Genomic DNA, 14,609 nt, shown 5'->3' on the forward strand with positions numbered 1-14,609 from the left:
ATTGGATTCAAAATCTCTTTGATACATTCTGTATGAAGGGGTTATAAAATTTATGATATTTGGGGCTACAGACACTAACTATTGACTATTGTTCCACTCTTCTTCCCCAACATGTCTTGGTCAACCAAGGCAAAGACATTCTGCCTGTAGGCCTGTTTCACCAACAAATCATACCATGTGGAGCATAATCTTGAAAGAAGATGACTTTTATGCAAAGCGACCACAATAACTGAAACTTTGGGGAATGATCGTACACAGACTGAAGTTTAAGTCCAGCAAATTGCCCGAAATTTGCTGGACCTTTTTGGAATTTATTACAATATTTATGGGTTCTGGGGTTTTTTTGGGGGGGGGGGGGGGGGGGTCACCCTGTGCTGTAGTATCTTGGACCTCCTGATTACTGTACATGCATTAATACAAGAAATGACAAATTCATAACTTCCTTATAAATATAATATATAAAAACCAACAAATGTCACACACATGGATAAAACTATTTTTTATTGAGGTTTTCCATCACAAAGCTTGCAAAATGTAATTTTCATAACAGAAATAATATTCCAATAAGTTGTAAAGAAATCTTTTATTACTGCCTTTGGGGTGGGCACAATTTTGCATTAACTAAATGAGTGAGAGAAGTTTCTGTGTAGGCTCTCAGTTGTCCAGGTGGTTTCCATAGTAGAGAAGCTTGAATCTTCGACTGGACTGGGTTGCTTGATGCGACCAGATAGACAGGAGATGGAGGCAAGAAGAAGAGGAGTGTGTCTCCCTTATTTAGCAGTAGGGGAAAAACTACAGAGGATCTTCAGACAGCACAAAATCCCAGTTTACTTTAAACCGGTTAACACCTTGAGACAGAAATTAGTTCACCCTAAGGACAGGATCCCTAGTTACAAACAGAGCAATGTAGTGTATTCTATCAGATGTCAGGAAAACTGTAATGAACACTACATTGGTGAGACTAAGCAACCTTTACACAAAAGGCTATACCAGCACCGCAGAGAGGGCGCAAATGGACCTCAGTCTGCAGTTCATCTCCACCTGAAAGACACTAACCACACGTTTGAGGACAAGGAAGTTAAAATCTTAGCCAGAGAGAAGAAATGGTTTGAGAGAGGTGTCAAGGAAGCATTCTTTGTAAAACAGTTGAAACCCAGCCTTAACCGGGGAGGGGTCTGAGACATGCTTTGTCCCCTGTTTACAATGGGGTACTCAGATCAAAGCAGTTTCAGTCTTTTGTTCATGGTAATGAGTCATTCACGTCATCAGGAGAGTCGTCAAGGGAGCCATTAGGAGAGTCTTCTGTCCCATCATTAGGAGGGACAGCTGCCCTGTCATTAGGAGGGTGCTAACTAGAGCACAATAGGTGCTAATTAGAGCTATTGTTTAGTCACTAGCCTATAGCAGTCAGCCTCTTGGTAGGAGGGGTCTGGTTAGGTTTAAAAAACTCCAGCTTTTGTTGGCTTCTGTATTTTCTTCTCTACAAGAGTCAAGACAGAAGTCAGACTACCAGAGCAAGAATTTTAGCTGAGGAAGCTTCTGCGATTTGAAGCGAAACATCCTCGCATCAAGCAACCCAGTCCAGTCGAAGATTCAAGCTTCTCTACGAGTGAGAGAAGATATTTATGTAAATGTTTGCTCAAAAAGCACATACAAATTTACTAAAGATGTCACGGCGGGCGGCTGCCCGGCACCAGGAGTGACTGGACCTGCAAAGCAGACTCCCAGACTTGATTTAGGCGTGTGAGAAATCATGGTATTTATTCTAGGCTCAGGTTCAGTACACAGGTGATCAGTCAGTGGAGCAGAGGCACAATATGGGTTAGGCAAAAACGCAGTCATATTCAGGCAGGGTTCAAAGGCATGAGCAAACACAGTTTTCAAGGCTGAGGCAAAAAGCGTGGTACACGGTACACGGCAAGGCAAGAAATCAGGACTAAATACAAAGGCTGGGATGTGTGCATGAAACAACAATAAACTGGCGAGGGAATGTGAGGGTTTAAATGAAGGTGGACTGATGTGAAACAAGGGACAGGTGGTGTTAACGAGGTGCAGCACATGAGGAACAGTCTGGAAAGGGTGCCTGGCTAGTGAACAAAGAGTAAACACTGTGCAAGATGGGGAGGAAGAGAGTGAAGTGATGTAGGATACAGAGAAGCGAGAGCAGGTGCCAAGAGTGAGAGCGAAAGAAAACAGAGCAGACAGAAACAAAGTGAAAGACAAAGACAGGAGGCAGGTGCAGAGATGTGAAGTGAGAACATAATCGGATGGGTGTCAGGGAAAACAGGAAATTATGAACCGAGGCTGAGGACAGAATAAATCATAAAAAACTATTACTTAGCTAGTACATGACTCTGCTGCTTTAGAATTACATAATCAGGTTAATTAATTAATCCTTAATACTATTACATATGAATTGTTTACCCAGGTTAGGCCCATACTAAGCAATTAAGTTCTTTAGCAGTTATTTAAAGCAGTTAACCACTTGGCATAACATTTTAAATAGATGGCCCTATGTCATTAAACAATACAAGACAGCACTCAAATTATTTCACAAAATCCTGCATTTAATAAGCATTTCAGTGCATATTGACAAAACAGTTGTTTACAAACTGAAAGACTGTTGAGCACAATCTCTAACGATTCCCTAACAGAAAGTGAAGAGTCAAATTCTGTAAACCAGTGAAATTAGCAAATTTTGTGTAAAGAACAGTAAAGTACTAATCAGTTTTTGTTCAAAAAGTAGTGAAGCATGAAACATTTCTTTTTCTCTACAAGAATGTCAAGTATAATTCAAACACCCTAAGTTATGAAACATCTGAAGTTATAAAACAGTGTGGTGTATTAACAGCTGACAAACCTTACTTTTTTTTCCAAAATAAAAATAAAATCACAGAGGCTAAATATCTTTTTAAAAGAAAACAGAAATGCAACACTAATTTCTTAAGTGGTTAAACATACATTGCCCTCACAAAGTATTGGAACATGGTATTTCACACATTTTAATTTGTTTATGCCATTTCAAATACAAAAAACCCACACAAAACAAACAAACAAAATAAATAAATAAATAAATAAATAAATCCAAAATTATCTTCCTGAAAGCAAAACTCTACAACTTAATATAAATTAATTAAAAATATCAAATCCAAAATAATGGGTTGCATAAGTAATCGAATGCTTTGGTGCATCTGATTCGAAAATGTTTTTTGTGATCATTTCAAGCAAGCAGACGTCCAACAACTAGTCTCAGTTGTATTGGCCATAAAGTTACAGTTAGTTTTTGGAGCTTAGAGTTGTGTCCTTGCTCTGTAAGCAGGGAAAGAGGGATAAATATGTAGATCCCTTCCAATCTCTCTTTGAGAAACATTGTTTTAAAACATTTTAATCATTTTCTCATGCATATTGACAAATTGAATATCCTCTGACTATCTGAGTTGTAAAGTTGAGTTCAATCCAAAACTTGTAAGAGCTCTTTATGTTAAAGAGAGGTAGCAAATAACTAAACGCAGCTGCAGTGTTTAGAGTGAAGTTGTTGGTCCTACACACTGTGAAATAGCAGTAGGGCCATACATCCATCATTTGCCTATCGAGTTATATTATTGTACAGTTTTCCCATAAGTGCAGCATATATTTGTATTTGCTTGTTTATTTATTGTCTTTAAAGTGCACTTTTGCTTTTTTTAATATTCAATGTTAATTTTGCATTCAGTCTTGCTTTTCGTGCTTTGTTTTGATGATGTAGTTTTGATGTGTCATTATGTGCTTCTATGTCACTCCACAGCACTTTGAATTTCCTTTTATATGAATGGCGCTACACAAGTAAATTTGCCTTTAGCTTGCCGAAAAAGTGTACATTTTAGACTCTCATAACATCAGTCAAACTACCGCAAAAACTGACAGTGAGCAAGCCCACATGCAGAGGTCCACAGTTACCATGGAAACGCTATCATATGATCCGGAGGTGCTGTTATGGCAGATACCACCACTAGAGGGCGAGCTCCACTAGCAGACATGCCAAAAACAAAAATTAAACACAATCTCCTTATTTCCAAAAATAATGTTTCAGACTTCAGGGAAATCTCGCACTCAGGTAATTCCATGGTTTTAAACTATTTTTTTTTAAAGGAAAAAAGAGTTGAATCTTGAAAATGATCACTTGGGAGTAGCTCGGACCCTCCGCCCCTCTTTTGTCTTCTTCCCATTCAGAGCGATTCCCCATAATGCCGCGCGCACAGCACGCGACGGCAGTAGAACATTGGGGTGGTGATGATTCCGCTGTTCTCTATGCGTGACAGTGCGGCACTCTGATGGTACGGCGCGACAGGTGCACCGAGGGAGCTCAGAAACCAGTATCATTTATTTGAGAAGTCTAAAACCCGGAGGAGCATAGTCTTCTCCTCTATTTGTCCGGTTTGAAATGCTCGTGTGAGCAGCTGCGCTGTCGGGGGAGCTGCATGGAGGCTCAGGCAGGGGCAGGCAGCCCAGGTAAAAGCCATTTTTATGTCCTCTGTCTTTGTTTTACTTCGTTTACCTTTGCGTGGATATCACGCAGTCTTCACTGTTTGAGTCCGTCTGTTAGAATAATGTCACGTCAACATGTTTGTGGTGTTTATGATTAGACTCATGAAGTAGAGGTCTCAAACTGACGGACCAAGGGCAGGATGAGGCCGCATATCAGAACGTTACCGTATGCTCCAACACACCTGAATCCAATGAAAGGCTCATTAAAAGTCTGCTAACGAGTCTTTGATTGGATTCAGGTGTGTTGGAGCAGGGAGACAACTAAGAGTGTCAGGAAGGTGGCTCTCGAGGACCGAACTTGGCCACCCCTGCCCTATGTTGTGATTTAACCAGCATAGGGGAGCTTTTCTGTTGTTTTTTTTTTTTTTCTTTCAGAAGGTTCTGGGTTCAAATCCCACCCCTGCCACATTTCTCCATGTAATGTGGAGTTGCGTCAGGAAGGGCATCCGGCGTAAAACCTGTGCCAATTCAACATACAGATCCACCTTGGATTTGCTGTGGCGATTCCGAGTGCAAAAACAAGGGAGCAGCCGAAGGGACTTACTTTTTTAAAGGACATGTTGCACATTATTTTTCATCCTTGTTTGCAACACACAGTGGCCCTCAAAATGCAGGAAATAGTGTTTCAAAGGGTTATAAATTTCTAAATTTTCTCAGGGGGTGCCCCCGGACCCTCCTACAATACTTACGCCTGCAACGCTCGTCATGTGGCTATGCCCCTTTAAATTCCCCCTATGCTGTGAAAAATCCTGGTGAGAACCCAGAGAGACATAATGAAAAATTCACACCACAAGGAATAAAGTCCAGCGGTGCATTATGCATCATATTTTTTGTTTTAAAGAGAAGAGAGGACGAGTGGTGTCCAAAGTATTCCAGAAAGGACCAAGAGGATGCAGGTTTTCTTTGCAGCTACTGACTCCAGCAGGTGATGTCATTGATGGACTCTTCCCATCTGCTCAAAGTGATGTTCATTAGCCCTTCCTGGAATACTTTGGACACCACTGCAATAGACTGTTGTTACATTCTGAGTGCGTAAATGTCAGAGGACTAAGCGTGAACTCCCAACTGTGTTGCTGGGGGGGCCAAGCATTAAATGCATATTCATCCAAATCTTGTCCAAGGAGGACTCTCTGTGCCATCTAAGGAGGACCTGTTGCCCTTTACAGCATGGATGCCCAATAAGTCGGGCAGCACCGCTCATGTCAGCCCAATACTCAGCCACTTAAAAATCCTTTTTTTTTTTCTTTTTGGTTGGTGGATCATTAATCGGATTTATTTTTCATTGCAAGCAGAAAGCTAATGACAGATCGCTATGGACACTGATCGTGAATAAATGAGCACTGTGATGTTAATAAAACTTTTTCAGCTTTTAAAATAAGGGATTTTTTTCCTTTTTGTTGGTGGGACAAAGTGGCAGGAGGACAGAAAGCACACCCAAAGCACCGTATTATACCGAGAGACTTCTTCAGAAATGCTGCATTTATTCACAATTTCTACAATAAGAAATTAAAGTATTTCCAAAACTAGGGCATCTTATTTGGACTCCAGTATGGCTGTAATGATGGATCAGGATTAAAGGAGGCAATACTAGGTCAGATTAAAATGCTTTATTTACTCTGTGTGCCATCAACAGGTCTGCTTAATTAAAAACAAAACAAGCCAAAAAACAGGACCTAAAGGCTTTCTTCCTGTTCGCGGGGATTTTATTTATTTATTTAACCAGTTTAGTCCCATTGAGATTGAGACCTCTTTTGCAAGGAGACCTGGGCAATTATAAAGTTTCCAATTCATCAAACAGGTTTTGACAGAAACATTAAAATGCCTGTCGGGTTTGAGTCGGGTTCGGATAGGAATATGAGCCTCAAACTGAACTTTAATGCCCTCCAGATCCAAAACTGACGACCCTCTGAGAGGGACATTTTGGTTTACAATAAATTGAGAAGTTGTCTGAAAGCTGCTGGGGACAGACGAGGACAAGCCGAGTGATCCTGAGACCTCCGAGCGTAGGGACAAAGTCTGGTCAAGTTCACCTGCATACAGTGAGCCTTTTACTCTTTCTAAACACACAAAAAATAGAGTTGATGGGCGGGGGGGGGTCTTCATGGTGACTGGAGCGGCACGTCTGAATGTTTTTGAAGAGCGACTGGAATGTTATGGTTCTATAGCATTCTGCAATCTGCCTGACAAAAACTGAAAAGGCCGCTGTTTTTCCGGCTTTTCCTCCAAAACACAGCTGTCATTTGTGCAAAGCACGTTTCAATCAAGTATAGTTTATAGTTTCACACAAGCTGTTTTTATTGTTGTAATAATGAATGATGACAAAAATGTGCGCACAGTGTATGCAGGATTACAGTTGACTGCTCCAGTGTTGTCTAATAAATATTGTCTTATTGTTCAGATTGTCACATCTCGGACACATTTAAGGGACTTTGTCCACCTTTCTTCGGCAAATTATGGACATTTGTCGCAGTGTTATCCATAGATTCAGTCATGTCATTTACACAGAGCCTGCATGTCCGCATTAAACTAAATAAAAGTACTTAATTCTTTCACAAAAACATCAAATCTAGGCTTGCATCTTGGATGTACCGTCTGGCAAATTGTAGCTGAACTTTTAGGTCTTCTTTTTATGAAAATCTTCCTCTAAACACTTCATCATGAAGCTATATAAATGGAAATACAAAATATCCTCATAAAATCAACAATAATGATAATAATAATAACATTAAAGCAAACAGAGCTCTGGTTTCGGAATAGTATCGGAATTGGCATATATCCAACTTCAGGTATCGGGATCGGATTGGAAGTGTAAAAAAATGTGGATCAGTGCATCCCTATCCTCTGGTGGAGCTGTTGCCCCTGCAACTCGATCTCTGTATCAGAGACTGAACCCCCCCCCCCCCCCCCCCCCCGAAAAAAAATTGGTCCGCCCTGCCTCCACTGCACATGTGTAATTTGGGACCACAGCAGCTCATCTGAGATGGACTCTCTTCACCCAAAGCAATCAAAGGGAATAATGTGATTATTAACCATCAGATGACAAGGTAAAACCTCTTAAATCATTCTAAAGTCTTTTTTAAGCAGAAATGAAGCTGTTTTAAGCAGAAACAAGGCGATAATCGATGACGCTTTGAAATGACCGAGGGGCAGTGAATGTAGCAGCTCATGCTGCTGCAGCGATCTGATTGCTTCCTCCGTCTTTGATTATGAAACAATGCTGAATTTATGTGTAAATGATTGTTGTGCAAAAGCTTCAGGTATCTGTCGCTGAGACAGATGATGACTGGAGTGCAGTTTTAAACAGAAACAAGGTGATAATTGGTGAACCGCGGCCGACGCGCAGCAGTGAAGACAGAGTGGACCAGTTTTAGGGGGGGCTGTTTGGCCTGCAACACCGGATAAGCAGTTGAAGATGATTGAGTGAAGTTACAGTAACAAACTCAGATCAGTTTTACTCCTTTAATTTTTTGGTACTTTTTAGGCTTTTTTACAAAGGCATTTTTTATATTAAAATATTCTGTAAAACATTGGACACCTTGTTCTCATTCAGGACCAAAGACAAAAGTTCCTTATTTTCATTACTCATTAAGTTACTGTTAATGAGCATCTTTATTATTGGCACAACATCTCATAATAACTAACTTGCACTAATATTATTTCATAGCCTGTAATTCTAAGGTGGATGTCAGCTTTATGACTATTTCTCTGTTCAAATACTGAATATTAATGTAGAAACTTGACTTGCTATAATCCTTTTAATTGCTAAGTCAATCTTTGTATAATAATTTGTCAAACTCTGTGTTTCTATGTTGCAATAATGAATAATGAAGAATCTTAAAGGACATGTCGCACGGTTTTTAACATCCCAGTTAGCAAGACCATAAAAGTACTCATGATTGTAAGTCTCTCTGCACACATATGCTAATAATTAGTGATCGGTGACTCTGAGCGTAAGCAGGTGCATTTGCAGGAAACGTCTCACTCTGCAATTCTCTGCATTTTTCATTGTGTGACTCACTTATTAGCAAAACAGAAACATCCCGATGACTGTCAGACAGAGGAAAATGAACATGCTCCATCCGAAAAGAAAACGTCTGAGCTTTTGTTTGAAAGCGATGGCTTGGATTTACAGACAGGAGACGACACACTTCACCCTGAAACTCTTCACTTTTTCAGTGTGTCGGATATTGGAACCTAAAGTGTGGTAATGCGCTGTTTGTGTGGATGCTTGTTTACTGAAGCTGTGGACATGGATGTGGGACATCTGACACTGTTTTTAACAGACTACCTGGACATGGAAATGGATTTGTTACATTGCAAAAAGTCAGAATACATTATTTCCAGGATAGTCCATGAGCCACTCATTAATTTTGACCAAATCGGTATTATTTAAGGGGAATAAACAATACTTTGAATTAGGGCTGAAACGATTAGTCGAGTAACTTGAATAATTCGATTACACAAAATGTTTGAGGAAAATTCTGTGCCTCGAACCTTTGTTTAATGTTGTAGTACATATGCCAGACCTGTGTGTGGCGCTGCAACATCCGCAAAAAAACAGAAGAAGACTGGACCATAACAGCTAATCAAACTAGCAATGATAGCTGCCGCTTTCTAACGTGACACATAGAGTAAAATAAAGGCTTTTAAGAGAAAGATGGTCCACGCTGATCATCTGAAATAGACTTACTGTGCATTTAAAGCGAAGCAGTGTGTTTGTCTATTTTTAAAAAACACATGGTCTGCTCTACGTGGGGAGAGACTGTTGACCCGGTGGCCGGCTGCTGTCTCTCTCTGCCCAGTGTGAGGGGCTGTCAGACCGGATGAGTCCCAGCTCCGTCCCTGGCTACATTGACAAACAGCAGAAGTCCACTCTTTCTTCTGTGTTTCCCTCAGACTCCCACTGAGTGTTTGACTTTTTAATTTTTGCTTTTTTGGGCAACACACAACACTTCACAAACACGGTAACTTAAATAAAATAATAATAAAAAACTGACTGCGAGGCTGCATGTTCAACCTCCAGCTAAAATACATCTGCTAAATTGCAGAGAAAGAGGGATAAAAAAATCATGCAGGGACCCAGTCCAACAACACTTAAAAATGGTTACATTTTACAAGTTGGAGAAAACATAAGAGAAAGCCACATCCCATCACCATTTCAGCAAAATGCCAACACTTTGGCGCAGTGACATTGTGCCATTGCTGGACTATTGATGTTGAAAAAAAAAACACAAAAGTACTTTTTATCCTATTACTCAATTAATCTCCAGAATGATCGATAAAATACTCGATTAATAAAATAATCGTTAGCTGCAACCCTACTTTGAATCCGGCCTCAGTGTATCATGGCCTACACAAAAATGCATGATAGCCATCCCATGGTGGTAGCTGTAGCCAGGTAGGGGTCAGTGAAGAATTACACAGAGGTCAAACTTTAAAAACACTCCAATCATGTTGAAAACTATATCACATTACTTGTCTAGTCATAACGATTCCAAAAAGGTATAGTTTGGACTATCTGTGATGGAATGGTCTGGAGTTATGGGGTAAAAACAGCAAAAATAGTGACAAAGGTCAATTTCAGTTTGTATAGGGGTCAGAAGTTAAAGTTGCTAAAATTCAGTTAAAAAAAAAAAGAAAAAAAGATGCAAAATATTGTTTGGGTTAATAGGGTTCTAATAAGGAGTAGTTTGCACCATCTGTCATGCTTAGTTATCATGTTACAGGGCAAGTGTTAAAATTGTTTGACCTTTACCTTGGAGCCCAAACATGCGACACAGTCAAAACTATTCCATTTATTAATCCTTTTATTTCAACCAATAATTTGCATCATTTTGTACTGAAATTGGAGCAACTTTAACTTTTGACCCCTGTACAAACTGAAACACCTTTGTCACCATTTTTGCTGTTTTTACCTCATAACTCCAGACCATTCCATCACAGATAGTCCAAACTATACCTTTTTGGAATCGATATGACCAGACAAGTAATGTGATATAGTTTTCAACATGATTGGAGTGTTTTTAAAGTTTGACCTCTGTGTAATTCTTCACTGACCCCTACCTGGCTACAGCTACCACCATGGGATGGCTATCATACATTTTTGTGTAGGCCATGATACACTGAGGCTGGATTCAAAGTGTTGTTTATTCCCCTTAAGTGGTACCAAAAACCTGCTTGGCTCATGGACTAGCTGTTAATGGACATTATTTTACGTGCCAGAATCGGCAGAGAGGCAGAGCTGCAGCCGGTGATCTTGCGTGCATACTTTTTTGATCGTGGGGAGTTAACATTTAGAAATAAATCTATAACACTACGGTGAGTCTGGCATGTTCAGGAATTTACTCCTTTTGTCACCCTGCTCAGCATGTCGCTCTCTTTGGAGCACATCTCTGCTATTTTGGCATTGTGGGATAGCTTGCCCACAGATTGAGCTCGCCGGACTATTTTCACCACCCTGCTCAGTGTGCCGCTCTCGTTGGCACGACAACATACAGAATATATCTTTTCCTAGATAGATCTCTTTCAGTGCAGCTTCTTGTTCTGACTTCAACACGAAGTTAACACCCAAATCTTTCATCGCCAACTGTAAAAGGTAATCAAACCATTATGGGTACGCTTAAAACTTCAGTTATCTTTATAATTTTATTACTGGTAAATTTTAGAATTAATTTAGATGAGATATACTCATTATCTCACAGGAATATATCACAAATATCTGGGAACCACTATTTGCACAGGAATTCATCAAGCATGTCCGACACGTATAACACAGAATATCCAGAAACTGGATAGTTGTTAGGCCAAAACAAGAGCGTCCACTTTTAGCTTGCCATAAGCTGAGCTAGTGGCGCTCGTCGTGAGAGTATGTTCTTTTGTGTTTTGTGGCAAGATTTTTTTTTTCTTTTATTAATACTTTGAGAGTGTGTAAGTTTGGAGCTGGAATGTTTGTGTGCTATGAAGCTCGCTGTGTTTGTGTGTGTGCTGTGCAGCTGATGAGACGCTTGTTTTCCCCCAGCAGCAGATGTATTTTATTGATAACATTCATAATTAATCGTGCTCAAAGCTGATCCTCCAGCAGAGATGGTTATTGACAGGCTGCATTTATGACACATGGCCGTGCAGGTCCACTAAACCTTCTTGGAGCTGCAGCTTTTACCGTGACTGCATCAAAATGAAGAGTTTTCACTTAAAGTGTCATTATAACATGACATCACACTTATGTCAACTTTGGAATTAATCTGTGCCTCAGTTCCTAACGTTAGTAGCTACATTCCATTGAAGCACACGCTTAATAGCTATGCCACTTGTCGGAAACACATGAGTACTTTGTTTTCAGATGTCTCCTTAGCTGTTTGTTGTGAATGCCATATACTCTGAAACTGGTCACGGAAGTGCACAAAGTAATCCCAGTGGATCAGCGGAGGGTCACTAGCAGCCTAATAATGTCCCAGTCACACGGCACTTAATGAAGGGCAACGAAGCCCTGACAAAACAAGAAATCTGGACTTTCGTTGACATCATTTAACCTTCGCGCAGCTTCGTTCCTGCAGCTGGTGCTTCGTCAGGATTTTTAAACTGTTGAAAAATTTGAACGAAGGGCAATGAAAACCTCAATTCGTCCGTGTTTGGTCTTGCTGTCGTTCTTGACGTTTTTTAATCGTTAGTTTTTGTAACGTTATTGTTTAGTTTGACTTGTTAGACCAGCTGAATGTTTTCATACAGTGCAGAAGCTGGATTGTGAGCGCTTCAGGCTGCTTCTGCGTTCAAATACCTTCGGAAATTACAGTGCAAACTCAGCCTGTTAGCTTGGATTTTTTATCTGGGTGGGGAGTCAGCTTCACTGGGCTCAGGCACCTTATATAGGCCAGAATTAATCTTTTGTATGGATACAATTAATTATTTTGCCACAAGCAACTGCTGAATAAATCAATATATATGGCTTTGTAAAGGAATACAGTGATACAGCAGTGACCACAGCACACCAGAGGGTTTTTTTTTTTTTAAATTGGAGCAAGACGAAGCGCGCAGCGTGTCGTCACACAGTGTGGATTCTGATGATGATGGAGATGATCCCTCATTTGTTCTGGACAAGGAACCAAAGCAGGTGGTCCACCGACATGCACACAGATCTCCACAGCTTCTGTTTGCAGTTTCTCCAGGACTCAGGCGCTATGAGCTCCGTCCTGGAACTCAGAGATGCAGACACACACTGCTCCAGCTGTGGCTCCAAGCGCGTTTCATTTAAAGCATTGATACTGAGCTTCGGTTTTGTTAAGTTCCTCTTTCGTCCCTTTTGCAGTCTTTCTTTGCAGGCTGTTTGGTGATAAAGCTCTTTCGTCCACCTTTTCTCAACAAATTGTGACTTTTTTTTACTTTTTCCCTTCGTTCAGGAATTGTCATGTGCCATGTGACTGGGCCATTCATCTTATGTCCCTGTCACACGGCACACTAATCCACACTGTCTAACGACACACTGCGCGCTCCGTCTTACTCCAATTCTGGTGTGCCGTGGTCACTGCTTTATCACTGAATTATGTTCTAAGCCATATATATTGATTTATAACAGAAAACTGTCAAAACAGGGAATAAATACAAGTGTAAAGATGATTGAATATATCAGAGCAGTAAACTGATCAGTGCGTGTGAACGCCGCGCATTGACTCACATATGCGGCAAACAGGCTGAGTTTGCCCTGTAATTTCTGACGGTACATGAACACAGCAGCAGCCTCATCGCTCACAGACCGGCTTCTGCGCTGTATGAAAACATTCAGCTGGTCAAACAAGTCAAACTAAAATGTTACAAAAACTAAAATGATTAAAAAACGTCAAGAATGACAACAAAACACAGACGAACTGAGGTTTTCATTGCCATTTCTTCAAATTTTTCAACAGTTTAAAAATCCTGATGAAGGGAGGAACGAAGTTGCGCGAAGGTTAAACGATGCCAACGAAAGTTCAGATTTCTTGTTTCGTCAGGGCTTCGTTAAGTGCAGTGTGACTGGGCCATTAATTATGATTTCAGTGTGACATGTCCATTAAAGGGCATATCTCACTCCAATCAACACTATCTTTTAAAAATTATTTGCCAGATTATGAATCATTACTTCCAACTCTTGGCCATACAGCATTTGAAAAATGCACACAGATTCAGACCTATTTTTAGCCATAAAAGTGACGTAACCGCAGGTGCTGACTATTCGCTGTCTGACGGTCACTCCACCTGTGTCCTTTTTTTCAAACCGTACTCAGACATGGCCCGCAGCCTGACGTGCACCTGCTAAATCAGACACTGCAAAGGCTGTGATTTCTCACTTTTCTGTTTTCACCCCTACCTCTCCCGTTATATTTTAAAAGTTTTGGCAGTGCACACTCCAATTACATTTCGATTATGGATCAAATACATTTGGCAGAAAAGTCTGCAAATATGATAAACGTCACAACATGAAGTCGGAAAATGATGCTCAGATGACCTGCAATTCATGGAGGAAATCCAAATCAACGGTACACCCTACCGTTGATTTGGAGCTTGATAATTGTAGAAAGGAGAGCATGTTGGGGGACAAATTAATTAAGATGCGACTGAGAACTTTAAAAGTGTCATGTGCATGTCGACGCCATTGCATGGCATGGAGTTACAGAAGCATAAATCAGGCTTTCGGTGTCCGCAGCAGACTTTGGAAAAAGAGTGTGTGTGTGTTGTCATTTCGGCTGCTCCCGTTTTGGGTCGGGGTTGCCACAGCGGATACAGCCAGATCCGCATTGGTATTTGGCACGTTTCACGCCGGATGCCTTCCTGGTGCAACTCCAGTTTTACTAGGAGAAACACACACAGCCGCTGGTGTTCCGAAGGGGTCTCCCATCCAGGTACTAAAAAGATGCTGCACTGCTTAGTGTCTGAGATCTGATGGGCTCAGGCTGACACAGAGCAGACCAGCTTCACTTTGAAAAAAGAGTGACTTGACCAAATGTAATCTTTTTAATGGACATAATGCCCGTCACTTAATTAAGGCAAGCGTTTATTTTTTTTCAGAGGAATTTTTGACCCAGTCATTAAATAAGGCAGGTCCCGATTCAGGATTC

General features: G+C 40.7%; 1 protein-coding gene across 1 annotated transcript in view; it reads left to right on the plus strand.

Annotated features, from left to right (window-relative positions):
- The first annotated feature begins 4,211 nt into the window (after window positions 1-4,211).
- The window catches only part of dbndd1 (dysbindin domain containing 1), a 72,244-nt gene continuing 61,846 nt past the window's right edge, over window positions 4,212-14,609 (plus strand). Inside the window, exon 1 of the mRNA XM_034189139.1 lies at window positions 4,212-4,488. Coding sequence (XP_034045030.1) covers window positions 4,458-4,488 — 31 coding nt within the window. The 5' untranslated portion in view covers window positions 4,212-4,457. The remainder of the gene's footprint in view (window positions 4,489-14,609) is intronic.

Source organism: Thalassophryne amazonica, chromosome 2, assembly GCF_902500255.1.
Source record: "Thalassophryne amazonica chromosome 2, fThaAma1.1, whole genome shotgun sequence".
NCBI lineage: Eukaryota > Metazoa > Chordata > Actinopteri > Batrachoidiformes > Batrachoididae > Thalassophryne > Thalassophryne amazonica.